General features: G+C 37.8%; 1 protein-coding gene across 2 annotated transcripts in view; it reads left to right on the forward strand.

The window, feature by feature from the left end:
* The window catches only part of CFAP47 (cilia and flagella associated protein 47), a 504,014-nt gene that overhangs the window by 66,924 nt on the left and 411,711 nt on the right, over positions 1–25,379 (forward strand). For both annotated transcript variants that reach the window (XM_027534335.1, XM_027534336.1), the window contains exons 20-21: positions 2,109–2,253; positions 10,177–10,271. In XM_027534335.1, coding sequence (XP_027390136.1) covers positions 2,109–2,253; positions 10,177–10,271 — 240 coding nt within the window. The remainder of the gene's footprint in view (positions 1–2,108; positions 2,254–10,176; positions 10,272–25,379) is intronic.

Raw genomic sequence — 25,379 nt, forward strand, 5'->3', positions numbered from 1 at the left:
GTACTATATTTCTTTGTGGCAGGCTTTGCATGTTATATTACAACTGAGTAATTCATAGGACTTTACATTAATGTATATTTATCAATATTCCCTAATTATTTTGGATTTTTAAACATTGCTGCCTAGTTACCATTTTAAAATAGTATTCTAGTGTTTTCAGACATTGTTAGCAATATATCTAATAATTATGAGGAGAAGGAAATGGCAACCCACTTCAGTATTCTTGCCTGGAGAATCCCATAGACGGAGGAGCTTGGCGGGCTATAGTCAATGGGGTCGCAAAGAGTCAGACACGACTGAGCAACTGGAGATAGATAGAGAATGTGTGTCTTAATAACAATTAGGAAATCTTATCCAAATGAGCCTATGGGAAAGACCAGAGTGGGATAAGAGGAATGGTTTGTTGCATATATGAGGCATCAAACTTTTGCTACCTGTTTTGGATTTTACAAATTTCACTTGTAGAACTGAGTTGATATTTTTTGTGCTAAGTTGTTTCAGTCATGTCCTACTCTTTGTGACCCTATGGACTGTAACCTGCCAGGCTCCTCTGTCCATGGGATTTCCCAGGCAAAAACACTGGAGTAGGCTGCCGTGCCTTCCTCCAGAGGATCTTCCTGACTCAGGGATTGAAACTGCATCTCTTACATCTCCTGCATTGGCAGACAGGTTCTTTACCACTAGCACCAACAACTGAAGCAAATAGTGGACAGTTGACTTTAATGCCATGTTTTTCTCAACATCAGGATACTGTTGTCTCTTTCTCTTTTAATGCTGTATATGATTCTTTTACTAGGAACTATAGGGTATCTATAGTTACTCCACCAGAAGAGGAATCCTACAGAGTTTTTTGGTATAGGCGCATGCCTGTCATATAAGTTAAAGTTAAGATACATTCAATTAGCATTCCTATATATTTAAGCTAGATGTCAGATAGATACAAGACAAAAATGAATGAGACATAAGATTCACTAGGAGACACAGATAAATATACAAATCAATGGATTTGTGATGTCATAATGTAAGTAAACATAAGGAACAGAAGTAGTCTTGAGCAGACTGTAATTAACTGGCTTATCCAGCTGGTGTTTGAAGGATGCATAGTATTTTATCAAGCAAGTGCAAGTTAGAGAAGGGTCTTCCTGACAGAAGAGATACCTCAATAAAGACACAGAGGGTAGAAGCGTCAGTAGGTTGGAAATGACAGGTATACAGCTTGCTGAAATATAGAGTGGTAGGGGTGAGAGTAGAGCTCGGTGAGGCTGGAACAGGAGGAGGGGGATGGTCGTGGTGAGCTTTATGAGCCCTCCTAATGAACTTGACATTGTCCTGTAGGTGGAGGAGAATCATCACATTTTAAGACAAGAAGTCATGTGGTCAGATTTTCAATTAGTTTACTTGTGACTTAGTTGTGGAATGGAGAATTAGAGAAAGTCAAAATCTAGAAATGAAATGAAAAGTGACCAGTTGCTAACTTTATATAATTGCAATAAAGATAAGAGGTGAAAGAGGCAGAATGAATGGGACTTGATAACTGATTACATGCAGGAGAGAGGAAGAAGAAAAATATAATGAATTTGTATAGAGTTCTCATTTAATTGCTAAATCATGTAGGATTCTTTTGCGACCCCATAGACTGTAGTCTGCTGGGCTCCTCTGTCCTTGGAATTTCCCAGGCTAGAATACTGGAATGGGTTGCCATTTCCTGCTCCAGGAGATCTTCCCAACCCAGGAATCAAACCTGTGTCTCCTGCATTGGTAGGTAGTTTCTTTACCACTGAGCCTCCTGGGAAGCCCAGTTTGTAGAGTGTGCCACCGTTAATAATGTCCTTGAAAAACATAAGAGTGTAATTTTTTATTGAGGTATAATTGACATATAACATTATGTTAGTTTCAGGTGTACAATATGATTCAGTATTTGTATATATTGTGAAGTGTTCACCATGGTAAGTCTAGTTATCATCTGTCACCAAGCATAATCTTTTTTTTTTTCTAGTGATAAGGGCTTTTAAGATCTCGTGTCTTACAGTATAATTTTTAGTTTACATTGTCTTTATTAACCGTTACTCTGCCTTCTATTTATTATTTCTTTTTTGTTTGTTTTTTAGAATAAATTTAACTTCATTGGCACCTACGTTGGTTCTACTCAGATTATGCCATTTTTTGTAAAAAACAAAGGTATAACACGTGCCAGAGTACAGTTTAATCTGAAAGATGCTGATGGTTTTTCACTGGATTTTAAAGGCAAATCAGGTACATATTTTATACCATGATGATATTATTATAAAAGTTAAAGAATTTTAAGTTGCTCAAAGAAATAACGTTGAGTACTGTGAAGGGCTGCTGCTGCTGGTGCTAAGTCACTTCAGTTGTGTCCAACTCTGTGTGACCCCAGCAGTTGTTCTCAATATTTTTAAAAGTGCATGTTTTTCTTATATCCTGTAACAAATCTTGGTTCTATTTTTATAAATATACCTGTATTAATATCAGAAGACTGGTAATACATGGCAATTAACTCTGCTTACTAATATATATAATAGGTTAAGTATGTTATATATAAGTATATACTATAAATGAAAATAAAATTATTAATTGCTAGTTTTAATTGCTTAAGAATTTTAGGTAAATATTTTAGAGAGCTCTCTCTGTGTGTTTAACTATATATTAGGTATCTTTATGTTAAAATTGTTTGAAAAAATACACTTATAAATATATTTCAATTGTTTACCTCAGGTGTTGTCAAACTAAGATCTACGGGCTAAATCTGGCCTGGCCCCTCTTTTTATAAATATACTTTTATTAGAACACAGGCATACTCATTTGTTTGTGTATTGTTTATGGATACTTTTATAATGGCAGAGTTGAATAGTTGTGACAGAAACCATATGGCTTGCAAAACCTAAAATATTTACTGTCTAAACCCTTACAGAAAACTGTTTGCCAACCATTGCTTTAGTCATTTTTTATTCAGCACATATTTATTGAATACCAATTATAGGTCAGATACTAGCTTATGAGTCTATAAAGACAAGACATTTTACTTTTTCTCCGAAAGTGAACAGTAAGTTTATCAGTCAAGGTCTTAGTAATAAATAAATGACTCACTTCAAGCATTTAACTGAAGATTATTTAATGAAGGAATTATGTATGGACCTGGGAACCAGGTTTAAAGGAACTGACAAGGATAGAAGCTGCTTCTACCTCTACCTCAAGGAGCAAGATGAGGCAAGATATCGGAGCCCTATGAGTGGTGAAACTGTAAAAGAGAGGCCATCTGATAAAAGCTGTTAATTATTAAAAAAAAAAAAAAAAATCCTTGCTAGAATTGTAGGTGAGGTAGGGAAAATGTGAGGGCATAAATACCTCCTATCCTCTGATACCTTGCTGGCATCTCCCTGTGGTTGAACCAAATCAGAGGCAGAAGAGCAAGGAGCCTCAGTAAATCAATCTGTAGAGGTTAGGACAGAGGAGAGCAGAGAAAGATGGCTGTTGGATCTAAGTGACAAATGAATACCACCTATATAACACTAGGAGAAAGAGAAATGAAGTATTGGGTTATTACCATATAGTATGGTGGATGCTTCAAGACAAGTCAGTACATGGTGCTAAGTAACATATGTTAAGGGGAACTAGCTGAGAATCAGCACTAGGAAAAATTTCTTGGAGAAATTGATGCCTCATCTGGATTTTGAAGAATGAGGAGCAATACAGAGAAGGGGGCAGAAAAGCTGAGCACCAAAGAATTGATGCTTTTGAACTGTGGTGTTGGAGAAGACTCTTGAGAGTCCCTTGGACTGCAAGGAGATCCAACCAGTCCATTCTAAAGGAGATCAGTCCTGGATGTTCTTTGGGAGGATTGATGCTAAAGCTGAAACTCCAGTACTTTGGCCACCTCATGCGAAGAGTTGACTCACTGGAAAAGACTCTGATGCTGGGAGGGATTGGGGGCAGGAGGAGAAGGGGACGACAGAGGATGAGATGGCTGGATGGCATCACTGACTTGATGGACATGAGTCTGAGTGAACTCCGGGAGTTGGTGATGGACAGGGAGGCCTGGTGTGCTGCGATTCATGGAGTCACAAAGAGTCAGACACGACTGAGCGACTGAACTGAAGTGAACTGAAAGGCGTAGATATGAGTCAATATGGCAAGTAGTTGGGAATATCTAGAGTATAGGAGTATAGGACTAGAGGGGCAAGTGAGACCCAGGTAACTAACATTCTTTTCTGGACATTTATTCTAGGGGTTGTTGTTGTTGTTTAGTCCCGAAGTTGTTTCCAACTCTTTTGTGACCCATGGACTATAGCTGGCCAGGCTCCTCTGTCCATGGGATTTCCCAGGCAAGAATACTAGAATGGGTTGCTCTTTACTTCTCCAGAGGATCTTCCTGACCCAGGGATCAAACCCACATATCCTGCATTGGCAGGCAGATTCTTTACCACTGAGCCACCAGGGAATCCATTCTAGAGGTTAGACAGTTTGGTTAAAGGATTGATACCTAGGCAATGGTGTGAGTTGGCTTGCCCTTCACTAATTTTCCTTTTGGACTGAAGTTGAAAATAGCTTGGGGGAAAACGTGGGTGTAGAAAGGGCAAAACCAGAGACAGGGAGATCAGTTAGGTGTGGTGGCCATACAGGTGAGAAATGATAAGAGCCTGAGCTCAGATTTTGATGTTGGGAAGGAAAGGAGGAGATTTCCAAAGATACTTAGAAATTCTCCAATGTGGTTATCAAGTGGACGTGTGTATTAGGGAAGAGGAAGAAATTTTGGATCATTCCCAGTTTTTGACTGTAAGAGACAGATGTCTGGATGAACAATTCATAGTTGATATAATGCGGGAGCATTAAAAAGCAAGAGACATTACTTTGCCAACAAAGGCAAAGTAATGTCCATATAGTCAATGCTTGTCCATATAGTCAAGGCTATGGTTTTTCTATTAGTCATGCATGGATGTGAGAGTTGGACTATAAAGAAAGCTGAGTGCCAAAGAATTGATGCTGTCAAACTGTGGTGTTGAGAAGACTCTTGAGAGTCCATTGGACTGCAGGGAGATCAAACTAGTCAATCCTAAAGGAGATCAGTCCTGAATATTCATTGGAAGGACTGATGCTGAAGCTGAAGCTCCAATAGTTTGGCCACCTGATGCGAAGAACTGACTCATTGGAAAAGACCCTGATGCTGGAAAAGATTGAAGACAGGAGGAGAGTGGAGAAGGCAATGGCACCCCACTCCAGTACTTTGCCTGGAAAATCCCATGGATGAAGGAGCCTGGTTGGCTGCAGTCCATGGGGTCGCTAAGAGTTGGACATGACTGAGCGACTTCACTTTCACTTTTCACTTTCATGTATTGGAGAAGGAAATGGCAACCCACCCCATTGTTCTTGCCTGGAGAATCCAAGGGATGGGGGAGCCTGGTGGCTGCCGTCTGTGGGGTCACACAGAGTCAGACATGACTGAAGTGACTTAACAGCAGGAGGAGAAGGGGACGACAGAGGATTAGATGGTTGTATGTTGTCACCGATTCAATGGGCATGAGTTTGAGCAAGCTCTGGGATTTAGTGATGGACAGGGAAGCCTGGCGTGCTGCAGTCCATGGGGTCTCAGAGTCAGACACGACCAAGCGACCGAATTGAATAACGTGGGAAATGGAATAGGTCTAGGTGAGCATGCTGTTTTTGCAGAGACTGTGAAATAGCTCAGGAATGATAACAGTAGACACTAGGAAATCTATATGAATTTTATATTCATTTTTGAAAAATTTGGATGTTGAAACTTTATTTGCCTTAACATTTTTGCTCTGATTGCTTCATATGGTTTCATGCACCTTGTTAATGGTTCACAGACTCTTCCTGTTTATTCTGTAGAGCTACTCAGCAAGGTGCGTTTCTTTCCACAGTTCTGCCTTAGCCCTAGCTCAAACTTCCCTTTTAGGCCACTGCATCTTCTTTTAAAGTGCTTTCCCAGCCTCCAAGCCTTTTTCCCTCACACCTATACCAGAGAGTGATCTCCTTCAAATAAAGATCTTATTCCATCTTAAAAGCTCTGTTGGTTTTCTATTTCCAGTAGCATTGGGTCTTACAGCAGACTGCTGACACAGTCTTAGGATGTACATAAGTTGATCTTGATAATTATTAATAATTTGCAATAAAGTTTATACTTAAAATGTCCAGAAAATACATTTTATTAATATGAGTATGTTAATACATAAACGTCCTTCTGTGACAAAAATTGCAGCTTGTATTAAAAAGAGCCTTGTACCTGTTTGTCTTCTTTACTGTGAGATCATGAGCTCAACGACTACAGTTCCAAATTTTGCTTTCTGCTAGAGATGTCTGATGTAACTCTCTGCACATTGTAGGCCCTCAGGAAGTATTTATTGATGCTATGTTGGATTATTGCATTTCACAGTCTATATGTTTATATATACTACAGATAATTTAAGAATATCTGTTTTATTATATTTTATATATTTGACATATATAGTCATTCTAGGTGGATATTTTTTGCTGTATAATATGTATTTTTTCCCCACACCACAAATATGTTTGTGTTAATTAACACTTAATAGATTTTTTTGGTTCATTTGTCTAATGGTTTTTATATCATACATCAAGTTGAGTGAGATTTTACCTGGATGGAGAAGGGTGGAATGAATTATTTAAGTTTATTTCCAGACAGGAATAATTGAATTTATCATTCCTTGGATTAGTCTGAAATCTTCAGGGAGAAAAAGGGATTTTAGAATTGTTTAGATGAAGATAGATGTTCCATTGTAGCTAACATTCAGTCTTTAAGAACTTATTTTAGAGGTTTATTTAAATGATTATAATTTTTTACCCTGAAGTTTGTGTTGCTTTTTGACAATTGTCTGTATTTTCACCCAATGCCTTTATTTTTCAAGTTATGCCATTACATTGAAATGTTTCCTTGTACAAAATTGTGTTTATCTTCTTTGTGAATTCTGTAAGGCATCAGAGGAGGTCTGGCTCTTCCTCTCTCCATTTTTGCTGGAGAGGGAGTCTCAATTCTCTCAGACCTGAGATTCAGTCAGTTATTTGACCTTGACCTTTACACCTTTTTATACTCATCTAAATAAGACTGTGATAACCTTAAGTTTTGGAAATTTTTTAAATAGTTTTTTTTTTATTTTATTTTTAAACTTTATAATATTGTATTAGTTTTGCCAAATATCAAAATGAATCTGCCACAGGTATACCTGTGTTCCCCATCCTGAACCCTCCTCCCTCCTCCCTCCCCATACCATCCCTCTGGGTCGTCCCAGTGCACCAGCCCCAAGCATCCAGTATCGTGCATCGAACCTGTACTGGCGACTCGTTTCATACATGATATTATACATGTTTCAGTGCCATTCTCCCAAATCTCCCCATCCTCTCCCTCTCCCACAGAGTCCATAAGACTGATCTATACATCAGTGCCTCTTTTGCTGTCTCGTATACAGGGTTATTGTTACCATCTTTAAATTCCATATATATGCGTTGGTATACTGTATTGGTGTTTTTCTTTCTGGCTTACTTCACTCTGTATAATAGGTTCCAGTTTCATCCATCTCATTAGAACTGATTCAAATGTATTCTTTTTAATGGCTGAGTAATACTCCATTGTGTATATGTACCCCAGCTTGCTTATCCATTCATCTGCTGATGGGCATTTAGGTTGCTTCCATGTCCTGGCTATTATAAACAGTGCTGCGATGAACATTGGGGTACACGTGTCTCTTTCCCTTCTGGTTTCCTCAGTGTGTATGCCCAGCAGTGGGATTGCTGGATCATAAGGCAGTTCTATTTCCAGTTTTTTAAGGAATCTCCACACTGTTCTCCATAGTGGCTGTACTAGTTTGCATTCCCACCAACAGTGTAAGAGAGTTCCCTTTTCTCCACACCCTCTCCAGCATTTATTGCTTGTAGACTTTTGGATCACAGCCATTCTGACTGGCGTGAAATGGTACCTCATAGTGGTTTTGATTTGCATTTCTCTGATAATGAGTGATGTTGAGCATCTTTTCATGTGTTTGTTAGCCATCTGTATGTCTTCTTTGGAGAAATGTCTATTAGTTCTTTGGCCCATTTTTTGATTGGGTCATTTATTTTTATGGAGTTGAGCTATAGGAGTTGCTTGTATATTTTTGAGATTAGTTGTTTGTCAGTTGCTTCATTTGCTATTATTTTCTCCCATTCTGAAGGCTGCCTTTTCACCTTGCTAATAGTTTCCTTTGATGTGCAGAAGCTTTTAAGTTTAATTAGGTCCCATTTGTTTATTTTTGCTTTTATTTCCAATATTCTGGGAGGTGGGTCATAGAGGATCCTGCTGTGATGTGTGTCAGAGAGTGTTTTGCCTATGTTCTCCTCTAGGAGTTTTATAGTTTCTGGTCTTACGTTGAGATCTTTAATCCCAACACAGGAGTGCCGCAATATGTAAGACAAATGCTAACAAGTATGAAAGGAGAAATTAACAATTACACAATAATAGTGGGAGACTTTAATACTCCACTCACACCTATGGATAGATCAACTAAACAGAAAATTAACAAAAAACCACAAACGTTAAACGATACAATAGACGAGTTAGACCTAATTGATATCTATAGGACATTTCATCCCAAAACAATGAATTTTACCTTTTTCTCAAGCGCACATGGAACCTTCTCCAGGATAGATCACATCCTGGGCCATAAATCTAGCCTTGGTAAATTCAAAAAAATAGAAATCATTCCAAGCATCTTTTCTGACCACAATGCAGTAAGATTAGATCTCAATTACAGGAGAAAAACTATTAAAAATTCCAGCATATGGAGGCTGAACAACACACTGCTGAATAACCAACAAATCACAGAAGAAATCAAAAAAGAAATCAAAATTTGCATAGAAACTAATGAAAATGAAAACACAACAACCCAAAACCTGTGGGACACTTTAAAAGCAGTCCTAAGGGGAAAGTTCATAGCAATACAGGCATACCTCAAGAAACAAGAAAAAAGTCAAATAAAAAACCAATAAAATAGGTTTACCATCTCTTTTTGCTGATTGAATATATGTCCCACTCTTTGTGACTCCATGGACTGCAGCATACCAGGCTTCCCTGGCCATCACCATCTCCCAGAGTTTGCCCAAGTTTATGTCCATTGAGTCAGTGATGCCATCCAACCATCTCATCCTCTGTCATCCCCTTCTCCTCCTGCCCTCAATCTTTCCCAGCATCAGGGTCTTTTCCAATGAGTCAGCTGTTCTCATCAGGTGGCTAAAGTATTGGAGCTTCAGCTTCAGCATCAGTCCTTCCAATGAGTATTCAGGGTTGATTTCCTTTAAGATTGACTGGTTGATCTCCTTGCACTCCAAGGGACTCTCAAGAGTCTTCTTCAGCACCACAGTTCGGAAGCATCAATTCTTTGGCACTCAGCCTTCTTTATGGTTCAGCTCTCACATCTGTACATGACTACTGGAAAGACCATAGCCTTGACTATATGGACCTTTGTTGGCAAAGTGATGTCTTTGCTTTTTAATACACTGTCTAGGTTTGCCACAGTTTTCCTGCCAAGAAGCAGTCATCTAATTTCATGGCTGCAATCACCATATGCAGTGATTTTAGAGCCTAAGAAGAGGAAATCTGTCACTGCTTCTACCTTTTCCCCTTCTATTTGCTGTAAAGTGATGGAACCAGATGCTATGATCTTAGTTGTTTTTTTTTTTTTTTTAATATTGAGTTTTAAGTCATTGTTTTCACTCTCCTCTTTCACCCTTATCAAAAGAGTCTTTTGTTCCTCTTTGTTTTCTGCCATTAAAGTGGTATCATCTGCATATCTGAGGTTGTTGATTTTTCTACCAGAAATCTTGATTCCAGCTTGTAACTCATCCAGCCTGGCATTTTGCATGATGTGTTCTGCATATATGTGATCTATTAAATAAACAGAATGGCAATAAACAGCCTTGTACTCCTTTCTCAATTTTGAACCAGTCAGTTGGTCCATATGTGGTTCTAACTGTTGAGATAGCTTAATGAAACAGCCTTATGCAGCCCTACACAGATGATTCAGCAACTACTTTTTAATTGTTATGAATGTTTTGCTGAGGTTTCTCAAAGTTTCATCTCCACATTTAGCAGTAATACCATAGATATTTATCTGGCATTTTTTAAAAGTGTCTTTTTTTCTGGTCTTACAGGGAAATTCACAGACCCTGCGTTTCCTAACATATTTTTCCTGGAGTTAGAGAAAGAGACATCTGTGGAGTGTGGCATAGCATTTTCTCCCAAAGAAGTAAGTTCAACATTCTATTACTCATATTACTGGAGACCAGTGGAGTTAAAATAACCCTAACTAAGAAGCTATCAAAAGTGGCTAAGCTCTTTTTGTAGTGGATCATTTTCTACTTGTGAGCATGCCTGCGTATATCCTGTTATTCAGTAAAATGGTTGCTAGTGGGGTCTGACTTCGTGCTTGCAGTGTATCTCAGGAGGTACAGAGGACACACCCAAGGATTCTCTATGGGTTTTTGGTCTCAATTATGCTTTCTGGAAAATTTAAGATATGACATGTTGTGAAGGAGAGCAAAGTTGAAGCTAACCCCCAAATCACTGATATTCGAGCAAGCATGTGCTTTGTGGTTATCTTTGAGTAGGGTGTGCCTGAGGCTGTTGGAACCATCACCTGAAAACACCAAAGACATGCAGTGAAGATTTAAGAGGGGTTGCTATGACACTGGTTATTGGGTAGCATTCCTTGATGTTTGGTGATTTAAAAACGTCAACAAAAATAACAAAGGAAGAAAATCAAAGAAAAAAAAAAAAAAACAAAACCTTTCCTAGAATGTGCCCATGAGGAAAGGATACCACTGGAAACATTTCAGGGACAATCTGTGATATGCTTTTTCTTTGAAGGCAATAGAAGTGCCAAAGAGAGAACTTCTTGCTACCATTATATGGAAAGGCATGTTGCCATATCCTTCCAAACAAGAATCAAACTGCTTATATGGCAATTACAGTACAAGACTCTTATGTCAAAACATTTTTTTATGTCCCAGCATAACTGGTATGATGCCTTGTACCCAACTGGTATAGATAGAATAAGTGAAAGGAATTAATAACACAATAAGAAGATGTAGTGAATGCTAACAAAGTATATATTTAATGACACATTTCTAAGTAGTGTTACTAAACTATAGAGTTTACTGAAATTAAAATCTTATTTTTGAAGCAATAATAGCTGTTATTTAGCTTTCAGGAGGAAAAAGTTAAGAAACTTTAACGATACATTAAGATTTGAGAAAATGCTAAAGATTAATTTTGCTTTCTTAGTTGTAATACGTTAATTGGGATATATGCTGTGGGTGCACATATGGGTCACATGGAATTATACTGTCTACAGAGTTCACTATGATCTGTTCTATTTTTTATCAATATATTTTCTTATTAATGGATAATTGCTTTACAGAATTTTGTTTTCTGTCAAACCTCAACTTGTATCAGCCACCCCTCCCTTTTGAACCTCCCTCCTGTCTCCCGCCCCATCCCACCCCTCTAGATGGATACAGAGCCCCTGTTTGAGTTTCCTGAGCCATACAGCAAATTCCCATTGGCTATCTGTTTTACATATGGTAATGTAAGTTTCCATGTTACTCTTTCCACACATCTCACCCTCTCTTCCCCTTGCCCCATGTCCATAAGTCTATTCTATATGTCTGTTTCTCCATTGCTGCCCTGTAAATAAATTCTTCAGTACCATTTTTCTAGATTCTGTATATATATATTAGAATACGATATTTATCTTTCTCCTTCTGACTCACTTCACTCTGTATAATAGGTTCTAGGTTCATCCACCTCATCAGAACTGACTCAAATGCATTCCTTTTTATGGTTGAGTAATATTCCATTGTGTATATGTACCACAACTTCTTTCTCCATTCATTTTTTGATGGACATCTGGGTTGCTTCCATGTTCTAGCTATTGTAAATAGTGCTGCACTAAACAATGGGATACATGTGTCTCTTTCAATTTTGGTTTCCTCAGGGTATATTTCTAGGAGTGAAATTGCTGGGTCATATGGTAGTTTTATTCCTAGTTTTTTAAGGAATCTACATACAGTCTTCCATAGTAGCTGTATCAATTTACCTTCCCACCAACAGTGCAAGAGCATTCCCTTTTCTCCACATCCTCTCCAGTATTTATTGTTTGTAGACTTTTTGATGATGGCCATTCTGACTGATGTGAGGTGATATCTCATTGTAGTTTTGATTTGTATTTCTCTCATAATGAGCAGTGTTGAGCATCATTTCATATGTTTGTTAGCCAGCTGTATGTCTTCTTTGGAGAAATGTCTGTTTAGGTCTTTTTCCCACTTTTTAATTGGGTTGTTTATTTTTTTGGATTGAGTTGTGTGAGCTGCTTTTATATTTTGGAAATTAATGCTTTATCAGTTGTTTTATTTGCTGTTATTTTCTCCCATTCTGAGGGTTGTCTTTTCACCTTGCTTCTAGTTTCCTTTGCTGTGCAAAAGCTTTTAAGTTTAATCAGGTCCCACTTGTTTACTTTTGTTTTTATTTCCATTACTCTAGGAGGTGGGTCATAGAGGATCTTGCTTTAATTTATGTCGAGTGTTCTGCCTATGTTTTCCTCTAAGAGTTTTATAGTTTCTGTTCTTACATTTAGGTCTTTAATCCATTTTGAGTTTATCTTTGTGTAAGATGTTAGGAAGTGTTCTAATTTCATTCTTTTACATGTAGCTGTCCAGTTTTCTCATCACCATTTATTGAAGAGGCTTTCTTTGCTTCATTGTATATTCTTGCATCCTTTGTCAAAAATGAAGTACCCATAGGAGCATGGGTTTATTTCTGGCCTTTCTATCTTGTTCCATTGGTCTGTTTTTCTGTTTTTGTGCCAGTACCATAACGTCTTGATGACTTTAGCTTTGTAGTATAATCTGAAGTCAGGAAGGTTGATTCCACCAGCTCCATTCTTCTTTCTAAAGACTGCTTTGGCTATTTGGGGTCTTTTGTGTTTCCATATGAATTGTGAAATTTTTTTGCTCTAGTTCTGTGAAAAATGCCATTGGTAATTTTATAGGGGTCACATTGAATCTGTAGATTGCATTTGGTAGTATAGTCATTTTCACAATATTGATTCTTCCTATCCAGGAACATGGAATATCTCTCCATCTGTTTATGTCATCTTTGATTTCTTTCATCAGTGTCTTATACATTTCTGTGTACAGTTCTTTTGCCTCCTTAGGTAAGTTTATTCCTAGATATTTATTTATTTTTGTTGCAATGGTGAATGGGATTGATTCCTTAATTTCTCTTTCTGATTTTTCATTGTTAGTATATAGAAATGCAAGTGATTTCTGTGTATTGATTTTGTATCCTGAAACTTTGCTAATTTCACTGATTAGCTCAAGTAATTTTCTGATACTATCTTTAAGGTTTTCTGTGTACAGTATCATGTCATCTGCAAACAGTGAGAGCTTTGCTTCTTCTCTTCTGATCTGGATTCTTTTTATTTTTCTTTTCTGATTGCTATAGCTAGGACTTCCAGAACTATGTTGAATAGCAGTGGTGAAAGTGGACACCCTTGTCTTCTTTCTGATCTAAGGGAGAATGCTTTTAGTTTTTCACCATTGAGAGTAATCTTTGCTGTAGGCTTATCATATATGGCCTTTACTATGTTGAGATAGGTTCCTTCTATGCCCATTCTTTGAAGAGTTTTAATCGTAAATGGGTGCCAAATTTTGTCAAAGGCTTTTTCTGCATCTATTGAGATTATCATATGGTTTTTATCTTTCAGTTTGTTAATATGGTATATCACATTGATTGATTTGCATATATTGAAGAATCCTTGCATCCCTGGAATAAACCCAGCTTGATCATGGTATATGAGCTTTTTGATGTGTTCCTGAATTCTGATTGCTAAAATTTTGTTGAGGATTTTTGCATCTATGTTCATCAGTGATATTGACCTGTAGTTTTCTTGTGTTGTATTTGTCTGGTTTTGGTATCAGGGTGATGGTGGCTGCATAGAATGAGTTTGGAAGTGTTCCTTCCTCTGCAATTTTTTGGAAGAGTTTTAGAAGGATAGGTATTGCTGCTGCTGCTGCTAAGTCGCTTCAGTCATGTCCGACTCTGTGTGACCCCATAGATGGCAGCCCACCCTTCCTCTTCTCTAAATATTTAATAAAATTATCCCATGAAGCCATCTGGTCCTGAGCATTTGTTTTCTGGGAGATTTTTGATCACAGCTTCAATTTCAGTGCTTGTAATTGGGTTGTTCATAATTTCTATTTCTTCCTGGTTCAATCTTAGAAGATTGAACTTTTCTAAGAATCTGTCTGTTTCTTCCAGGTTGTCCATTTTATTGCCATATAGTTATTCATAATAGTCTCTTATAATCCTTTGCATTTCTGCATTGTCTGGTGTAACCTCTCCTTTTCCATTCTAATTTTGTTGATTTGATTCTTCTCTCTCTTTTTTTTTTTCTTGATGAGTCTGGCTAAAGGTTTGTCAATTAATCTTCTCAAAGAACTAGCTTTTAGTTTTATTAATCTTTACTATTGTTTTTTCATTTCTTTTTCATTTATTTCTGCTCCGATCATTATGATTTCTTTCCTTCTACTAATTCTGGGGTGTTTTTGTTCTTTTTCCAGTTGCTTTAGGTGTAAAGTTAGGTTGTCTATTCAATGATTTTCTTGTTTCTTAAAGTAGGATTGTATTGCTATAAAATTCCCTCTTAGAACTGCTTTTGCTGCATCCCATAGGTTTTGAATTGTCATGTTTTCATTATCATTTGTTTCTAGAAACTTTTTGATTTCCCTTTTGATTTCTTCAGTAACCTGTTATTTAGAAATGCATTGTTAATCTTCCTGTGTTTGTGTTTTTTCTTGTAATTGATATCTAGTCTCATAGCATTTTGGTCAGAGAAGATGCTTGATATGATTTCAGTTTTCTTAAATTTACTGAGGTTTGTTTTGTGACCCAAGATGTGGTCTATACTGGAGAATGTTCCATGTGCACTTGAGAAGGTGTATTCTTCTGCATTTGGATGGAAGGTCCTGAAGATTTCAAGGAGATCCATCTCATCTAATGTATCATTTAAGACTTGTGTTTCCTTATTAATTTTTTGTTTTGTTGATCTGTCCATTGGTGTGAGTGGGGTGTTAAAGTCTCCTGCTATTATTGTGTTACTGTCAATTTCTCCTTTTATGTCTTTTAGTGTTTGTCTTATGTATTGAGGTGCTCCTATGTTGGTTACATAGATATTTACAATTGTTATGTCTTCCTCTTGGATTGATCCCTTGACTATTATGTAGTGTCCTTCCTTATCTCTTGTAATCTTCTTTATTTTAAGGTCTATTTTGTCTGATATGAGGATTGCTCCTCCAGCTTTCTTTTGCTTCCCATTTACATGGAATATATTTTTCCATCCTCTCACTTTCAGTCTATATGTGTCTTTAGGTCTGAAGTGGGTTTCTTGTAGACAGCATGTATATGGGTCTTATTTTTATATCCATTCAGCCAGTCTGTGTCTTTAGGTTGAAGCATTTAATCTGATTACATTCAAAGTAATTATTGATATATATGTTCCCATTGCCATTTTCTTAATTGTTTTTGGTTAATTATGTGGATCTTTTCCTTCTCTTCTATTTCTTGACCATCAGTTCAGTTCAGTCGCTCAGTAGTGCCTGATTTTGTGACCCCATGGGGTGCAGCACGCCAGGCTTCCCTGACCATCACCAACTCCCGGAGTTTACTTAAACTCATGTCCATTGAGACAGCAATGCCATTTAATCATTTCATCCTCTGTCATCCCCTTCTCCCACCTTCACTCTTTCCCAGTATCAGGGTTTTTTCAAATGAGTCAGTTCTTCACATCAGGTGGCGAAAGAATTGGAGTTTCAGCTTCAGCATCAGTCCTTCCAGTGAATATTCAGTACTGACTTCCTTTAGGACTGGTTGGATCTTCTTGCAGTCCAAGGGACTCTCAAGAGTCTTCTCCAACACCCCAGTTCAAAAGCATCAATTCTTTGGCACTCAGCTTTCTTTATAGTCCAACTCTCACATCCATACATGACTACTGGAAAAACCGTAGCTTTGACTAGATGGACCTTTGTTGGCAAAGTAATGTCTTTGCTTTTTAATATGCTGTCTAGGTTGGTCATAACTTTTCTTCCAAGGAGCAAGAATCTTTTCATTTCATGACGACAGTCACCATCTGCAGTGACTTTGGATCCCAAAAATATAGTCTGTCATAAAACCCTTTAACATTTGTTGTAAAGCTAGTTTGATGGTACTGAATTCTTTTAACTTTTGCTTGTCTGAAAAGCTTTTTATTTCTCTATCAATTTTGAATGAGAACTTTGACGGGTACAGTAATCTTGCTTGTAGATTTTCCTTTTCAGTTCTTTAAATATATCCTGCCATTCCCTTCTGGCCTGCAGTTTCTGCTGAAAGATCAGCTGTTAAACGTGTGGGGTTTCCCTTGTATGTTACTTGTTGCTTTTCCTTTGCTGCTTTCAATATTCTTTCTTTGTGTTTAGTCTTCATTAGTTTGATTAGTATGTATCTTGGCATGTTTCTCCTTGGGTTTATCCTGTATGGGACTCTGTGGCTCTTGGACTTGATTGACTATTTCCTTTTCCATGTTAGGGAAATTTTCAACTATAATCTCTTCAAAAATTTTGTCATACCCTTTATTTTTCTCTTCTTCTTCTGGGACCCCTATAATTTGAATGTTGGTGCATTTGATATTGTCCTAGAGGTTTGTACGATTATCCTCAGTGGTTTTTATTGTTTTTACTTTATTCTGCCCTTCAGAAGTTATTTCTACCATTTTATCTTCCAGCTCACTGATTCATTCTTCTGTTTCAGATATTATGCTATTGATTCCTTCTAGAGTATTTTTAATTTCAGTAATTGTGTTGTCTCTGTTTGTTTATTCTTTAATTCTTCTAGGTCTTTGTTAATTGATTCTTACATTTTCTCCATTTTGTTTTCAAGGGTTTTGATCATCTTTACTATAATTTTTCTGAATTATTTTTCTGGTAGTTTGCCTATTTCCTCTTCAGTTATTTGGACTTACGTATTTCTAGTTTGTTCCTTCATTTATGTAGTATTTCTCTGCCTTTTCTTTATTTTTTTTAAACTTGTATTTGAAGTCTCCTTTTCCCAGGCTTCAGGGTTGAATTCCTTCTTCCTTTTGGTTTCTGCCCTCCTAAGGTTAGTCCAGTGGTTTGTGTAAGCTTCCTATAGGATAAGATTTGTGCTGAGTTTGTTTGTTTGTTTTTCCTCTGATGAGCAAGGCTGAGTGAGGTGATAATCCTGTCTGCTGATGATTGGGTTTCTATTTTTGTTTTGTTTGTTGTTTAGATGAGGTGTCCTGCACAGGGTGCCTCTGGTGGTTGGGTGATGCCAAGTGTTGTATTCAGGTGGTTTCCTTTGTGTAAGTTCTCACTATTTGATACTCCCTAGAGCCACTTCATGTGAAGAGTTGACTCATTGGAAAAGACTCTGATGCTGGGAGGGATTGGGGGCAGGAGGAGAAGAGGGTGACAGAGGATGAGATGGCTGGATGGCATCACTGACTCGATGGACATGAGTTTGAGTGAACTCCAGGAGATGGTGATGGGCAGGGAGGCCTGGCGTGCTGCGATTCATGGGGTCACAAAGAGTCAGACACAACTGAGCGACTGAACTGAACTGAACTCAGTCTTAGAGTCAGTGCTCCCACTCCAAAGGATCAGGGCTGGATCTCTTATATTAAAAAGTGAATCCATATGTTTCTGACTCCAAGTCACTGGACTGGCAGGAAAGCCACCTGATTTGACAGCAGAACTCACCCCAGGCAGGAAGCATCAGGTACCTGATACTGAAGAAGAGTATCCTGATGATGGTGAAAGGTTGTTGCTGAACCATGAAAGACTCCAGGATTCTTGGCCTTCAGAGGAAAAGAATTCAATCTGGGGCCAGAGACAAGGCTTGATCACTCAGAGCTTTTGTGTAATAAAGTTTTATTAAAGTATAAAAGAGATAAAGAAAGCTTCTTACATAGACATCAGAAGAGGGCAGAAAGAGTGTCCCCTCACTAATGTTAGCAATGGAGTTACATATTTTTAATTAGTTATTAACAGTGAATCAAAAGAATGTCTGGAGGTTGTACTTACTAGACCCACTCCCATAATTTACATTTTAAGCTAACAGAATTAGCCAGAAGGTTTTTTCCAGAAACTGTCCTCAAGCAGGATACATTATTGTTATATAATCCTAAGGAATGTAGAGGGAAAAAAGTTTGTCCTTTCCTCATCCTTGAGAATTCCAGATCCCTCTCTCCTTGGGGACCTCCAGACTCCTTATCAACCTGCCTAGGAATTGACTCTGTCAATGGGACTTAAGGTGCTGCCGCCGCTGCTGCTGCTGCTAAGTCGCTTCAGTCATGTCCAACTCTATGTGACCCCATAGACGGCAGCCCACCAGTCTCCCCCATTCCTGGGATTCTCCAGGCAAGAATACTGGAGTGGGTTGCCATTTCCTTCTCCAATGCATGAAAGTGAAAAATGAAAGTGAAGTCACTCAGTTGTGTCCGACTCTTAGCGACCCCATGGACTGCAGCCTACCAGGCTCCTCCGTCCATGGGATTTTCCAGGCAAGAGTACTGGAGTGGGTTGCCATTGCCTTTTCCGATTTAAGGTGCTAATGCAGGGGAGAAAAGCAGCCGCAGCTCACATGGAGTAGGTACTCAGGTGCGGTCATCACTTGCTTTCTTCCTCCTTCTAGTTCCGGGTATGTGTTTTATTCTGGAACATGATGCCACATCACTGCTCTGTGTTCCCAGCTTCCATTGTAGCTTGTCAAGGTGTCACTGACATTCTTAAGAGGAAGAATTAATTAGCCTGTCCCTTCTTCATGTTTCATCACAAGGTTGGTTCTGGGTAGCCATGAGATGAGTAGCTCTCCATTCCTGCCTGCCAAAATCTTAGAAGTTTCTGTAGAGGACTTAACTGGATTCAGTTAAATATACTGTCTAGATGGTCTTGACAACACCTACTCTCCCAAGACTAGGTGTGAGGCAGCATCCAGCCCTGGAAAAGCTAGAGGAACTCCTATCACAAAGACAGAGGACAGGGTCAGACCCTCGGGTTACGCTGTGGAACACTCGGTGTCAGCCAGCAGTCCTGTTCTAGTTTTGACTAGTATAGGCTACTTTTCTGATATTAAAGAAGATGAAAATTTTTAATTTTACATACATTGTTGCATTATACAGCATTATGGTGTATACGATACTATGTTTTATTTCCATGGGTTTACTATATAATATTCATCTATTTAATACATCCATGGACCAATGACATTTAGATAGATACTGTTTAGCAAGGTTAACCAGAAGAAAGAGAACATCTTTGCTTTTTTTGAAAGTCATTTTAGGAATAATTTCCTTTGGCCTAATTTAGGCTGTCAGATAATATCAGAATACTAATGTTATTTAGATTTTCCTTTTATCTTTTCAGCAGAGGATTTTGAAGTGCATGGAATATTGTCAAAGTGTTACAATTATTTGTTGAATAACACAATCTGTGACTTTCTTATTTTAGACAGAAGCATAATTAACAAGTTATTTGAAGAGATTCAGAGGATGTTTATCTTCTTAATTTTTGCAGTATTTTAATATCTTTCAAAGCCTGCTCAACTCTCACATTTCCTAACGGTTTGCAAATTTTTTCAGCATCAACTTATATTTCAATCTTGGATATCAATAATGTTCTCCTGATTATTTAAGTCTTTTGTTAAAATTAAATGGGAATTTTAGAAGGCAGAAAGAAAACATAAACAATAAATAAATCCTGATAAATAACAATAACTGCTGCTTGTAGTTTGGAGTATCTTTGTTTCTTCTATCTCTGTAATTATAATGAAATAATACTTAATGAACATTTTTAACCTGCACTGGTTTTAGTGAATGTATTAATTTAAATGTTATGAGTTGCTTTTTGTATTATCAAATATTCTAAGTGCAATTTAATTTTTAAGGATGATATTTTATGGCTATACTATGTTAGCATTATTAAACTAAGATTTTTTTGCAAACTAATTATTATACTTAAGATTTTTCCATTTTTTGACTTTATAAATGAGTCTATAAGAAATCTCCTTGTAGTTAACTGTTTTCATATTATATGCTTTCATTATATTTTCCTAGAAGTAAAATAACTGGATCAAACACTATGTACATATTTTAGACTGTTGATATATGTTGTCAAATTGCTCTTTGAAAAGGTTATACCAATAGTATTAACCACTAGTAACAGAAAATATTGCTTACTTTCTTCTTCCATTGTGCAACTAGGATGCATCAATTATATATATAATTGGTGTATAGTATATATATACAGTGTACATGTAGTGTAGTATATACATCGTCAGTGTATATAGTATTCTGCCAGCCCCATAGATGAAAGGTGAATTTTTAAATTACATTTAATATTCTTTGATTCTTCTTGCATAAGACACCATACAGTAGTAATGATTTATTGGCTAACAATTTGACCTGCTTGCTACTATTAATAATGGTAACATTATATGATGATTTTTGTATGTTATGGAGTATAATCCTTTTTATATATTCCTGGATAGCTTCCTAGTATTATCTTGACAAATTTTGCATCCCTATTCATAAGGAATATCGGTCTATAGTTTTCTTTCCTTCAGTTGTCTTTGTCTGGTTTTAATATCAGGGTAATAGTGACTTCTTAGAATGAGTTGAGAAAGTTTTCTTCCGTTCTATTTTTGAAACAGTTATGAAGGATTGTTCAGTTCAGTTCAGTCGCTCAGTTGTGTCGACTCTTTGCGACCCCATGAACCGCAGCATGCTAGGCCTCCCTGTCCATCACCAAGTGCCAGAGTCTACCCAAACCCGTGTCCATTGAGTCAGTGATGCCATCCAACCATCTCATCCTCTGTCGTCCCCTTCTCCTGCCCTCAATATTTTCCAGCATCAGGGTCTTTTCCAATGAGTCAACTCTTTGCATCAGGTGGCCAAAGTATTGGAGTTTCAGCTTCAACATCAGTCCTTCCAATGAACACCCAGGACTGATCTCCTTTAGGATGGACTGGTTGGATCTCCTTGCAGTCCAGGGGACTCTCAAGAGTCTTCTCCAACACCACAGTTCAAAAGCATCAATTCTTTGGTGCTCAGCTTTATTTATAGTCCAACTCTCACATCCATACATGACCACTGGAAAAACCATAGCCTTTACTAGACGAACCTTTGTTGACAAAGTAATGCCTCTGCTTTTTAATATGCTATCTAGGTTGGTCATAACTTTCCTTCCAAGGAGTAAGCGTCTTTTAATTTCATGGCTGCAATCACCATCTGCAGTGATTTTGGAGCCCCCAAAAATAAAAGTCAGCCACTGTTTCCACTGTTTCTTGCCATGAAGTGATGTGACCGGATGCCATGATCTTAGTTTTCTGAATGTTGAGCTTTAAGCCAACTTTTTCACTCTGTTCTTTCACTTTCATCAAGAGGCTCTTTAGTTCTTCTTCATTTTCTGCCATAAGGGTGGTATCATCTGCGTATCTGAGGTTATTTATATTTCTCCTGGCAATCTTGATTCCAGCTTGTGCTTCTTCCAGCCCAGTGTTTCTCATGATGTACTGTGCATATAAGCTAAATAAGCAGGGTGACAATATACAGCCTTGACATACTCCTTTTCCTATTTGGAACCAGTCTGTTGTTCCATGTCCAGTTCTAACTGTTGCTTCCTGACCTGCCTACAGGTTTCTCAAGAGGCAGGTCAGGTGGTCTGTTATTCCCATCTCCTTCAGAATTTTCCACATTTTATTGTGATCCACAGTCAAAGGCTGAAGGATTGTATTATTCTTTAGTGATGTATTTCATCATTGAAGTCATCTGATATTGGGCTTTATCTGTCATCAGTTCAGTTCTGTTCAGTAGCTCAGTCATGTCTGACTCTTTGCAACCCCATGGACTGCAGTGTGTCAGGCTTCCCTGTCCATTACCAACTCCTGGAGCTTACTCAAACTCATGTCCATTGAGTTGGTGATGCCATCCAACCATCTCATCTCTGTTGTCCCCTTCTCCTCCTGCCTTCAATCTTTCCTAGCATCAGGGTCTTTTCCAATGAGTCAGTTCTTCACATCAGGTGGCCAAAATATTGGAGCCTCAGCTTCAGCAGTCCTTCCAGTGAATGTTCAGGATTGTTTTCCTTTAGGATGGACTGGTTGGATCTCCTTGCAGTCCAAGGGACTCTTGAGTCTTCTCTAACACCACAGTTCAAAAGCATCAATTCTTTTGGCTCTCAGCTTTCTTTATGGTCCAACTCTCACATCCATGCCTGACTCCTGGAAAAACTGTTTTGTCATATGTTTACTAAATAATTCAATCTATTAGCTATATTAAGGTTTTATTTTTTTTAAATTATAATGGTCCTTTAATTGATAATTACATAGTACTTAGAATTTATAAAGTACCCTCCTGCTTCTACTGCTAAATCACTTCAGTCGTGTCTGACTCTGGGTGACCCCATAAATCGCAGCCCACCAGGCTCCCCCCGTCCCTGGGATTCTCCAGGCAAGAACACTGGAGTGGGTTACCATTTCCTTCTCCAATGCAGGAAAGTGAAAAGTGAAAGTAAAGTAGCTCAGTCGTGGCCGACTCTTCGCAACCCCGTGGACTGCAGCCTATAGGCTCCTCTGCTCATGGGATTTTCCAGGCAAGAGTACTGGAGTGGGTTGCCATTGCCTTCTCCAAAGTACCCTCCTATCTGATATCAATTTCCATTTGAATCCAATAAGACAAGCATTGAGACCTTAGATTTTTCTCCTTTTTCCAGTTGTAGAAGCTGATGCACAGTGAGTCTAAGGGACTTGTCAAGACTAGGTGTTGGTGAGGTATAGAGCTTAGATGTAAATGTTATATTCTCAGCCTCCTGGCCTGTCATGATACCGTGTTAGGAATCCAAATATGATGAAGAATACTATATATTTCTGCCTATAGACAAAAAAATTTCATATACTTTTTTGAGACTTATTACTTTCCTCCTAGTCATTAGCATTCAGAATCTTCAATTTCATAAAGTTGCCTTCATCAAAATGTCAGTGATCATTTTTATATAATCTCTTTTCTGTTCCATTTTGCATATTCATAGGGAGAAATTTGTAGCCATAATTTGTTTGTTCAGCTACCCTGGTGGCTCAGACAGTAAAGTGTCTGCCTGCAATTAGGAGACCCGGTTTGATCCCTGGGTCGGGAAGATCCCCTGGAGAAGGAAATGGCAACCCACTCCAGTACTCTTGCCTGGAAAATTTCCATGGACTGAGGAGTCTGGTTGGCTACAGTCCATGGGGTCGCAAAGAGTCGGACACAACTGAGCAACTTCACTTTGTTTCTTCTGGTTGTTGGCGGATAATTATCCGATGCTTAAGCCTTTAATTGAATATACAAGAGTATTTGTAGAAATTTATAAAACCTATAATACAGTGGAAAGAAAGAAAAGTAATGACAAATTGTCAGGATTTTGTAGAATATTGGGAAATACTATTGTGAATTAAAAAGATGCAAATCTGAACAAGACAACTCAGAAAACCAAATCTATGTCATTGAACATGTTATTTTATTAGTCAATACAGTGTATTTGCCATCCCAGGCCATAAATATGAATATCATTTCTGTGTCAGATCAAATCATAGGTAATGTTTTGTTTTTAACTTTTGCATATATTTCTCTTAGTAAAAATTTATAGCATCCACAACAAAAAGAGAGTTCCTCTTCTTTCTCATTTTTCAATTCTTTCTTTGTCGGTATTACTTCTTAGATTTTAGATAGGTTTTACATGATTTTCCTCTGTCTAATGCCCTGCTTAGGATGGGGTCCATTGAATGTTGGTTTAATTTACTATCACTCATTCTGGTATGAACAGATGTTCCTTTAGTATTTATATTTTATCTTTTGAGAACTTTCTGTTCTGCTGAAAATACTCTGACTTCCCTTGATAAACTAAGGCCAGTAGTTCTTCCCTACTTTCCCCTGCCCCCAGCTTCATCTTTATTTTAATAGTTTTCTCTTTTCTTCTTCTGAGTGAGTTTCCATGTTTATTTATTGAGATATAATTAACATAAAACATGCATTAGTTTTCAGGGTATGACATGGTATTTTGATATATGTATGTATCATGGAATGATTACCACAATAAGTTTAGCTAACATCCATCACCACAAGTTATAATTTTATAATTATAAAGAAAGTTATAATTTCTTGCCTTGTGATGAGAATTTTTTAAAACATTAATTTATTTATTTTAATTGGAGACTAATTACTTTACAATATTGTAGTGGTTTTTGCCATACATTGACATGAATCTGCCATGGATGTACATATGACCCCCATCCTGAATCCCCCTCCTACCTCCCTCCTCATCCCATCCCTCAGGGTCGTCCTAGTGCACTGGCCCTGAGTGCCCTGTCTCATGCATTGAACCTGGACTGGTGATCTGTTTCACATATGGTAATATACATGTTTCAGTGCTATTCTCTCAAATCATCCCACCCTTGCCTTCTCCCACAGAGTCCAAAAGTCTGTTCTTTACATCTGTGTCTCTTTTGCTGTCTCACATATAGGATCATCATTACCATCTTTCTAAATTCCATATATATGTGTTAATATACTGTATTGATGTTTTTCTTTCTGACTTACTTCACTCTGTATAATAGGCTTCAGTTTCGTGCACTTCATTAGAACTGATTCAAATGCATTCTTTTTAAAAGCTGAGTAATATTCCATTGTGTATATATGAACCACAGCTTTCTTATCCATTTGTCTGCCGATGGACATCTAGGTTGCTTCCATGTCCTGGCTATTATAAACAGTGCTGCGATGAACATTGGGGTACACGTGTCTGTTTCACTTCTGGTTTCCTCAGTGTGTATGCCCAGCAGTGGGATTGCTGGGTCGTATGGCAGTTCTATTTCCAGTTTTTTAAGGAATCTCCACACTGTTCTCCATAGTGGCTGTACTAGTTTGCATTCCCACCAACAGTGTAAGGAGGGTTCCCTTTTCTCCACATCCTCTCCAACATTTATTGTTTGTAGACTTTTTGATAGCAGCCATTCTGACCAGTGTGAGATGGTACCTCATTGTGGTTTTGATTTGCATTTCTCTGGTAATGAGTGATGTTGAGCATCTTTTCATGTGTTTGTTAGCCATCTGTATGTCTTCTTTGGAGAACTGTCTGTGTAGTTCTTTCACCCAGTTTTTGATTGGGTCACTTATTTTTCTGGAATTGAGCTGCAGGAATTGCTAGTACATTTTTGAGATTAATTCTTAGTCAGTTGCTTTGTTTGCTATTATTTCCTCCCATTCTGAAGGCTG

Source organism: Bos indicus x Bos taurus, chromosome X (genome assembly GCF_003369695.1).
Source record: "Bos indicus x Bos taurus breed Angus x Brahman F1 hybrid chromosome X, Bos_hybrid_MaternalHap_v2.0, whole genome shotgun sequence".
In the NCBI taxonomy this organism is placed as follows: domain Eukaryota; kingdom Metazoa; phylum Chordata; class Mammalia; order Artiodactyla; family Bovidae; genus Bos; species Bos indicus x Bos taurus.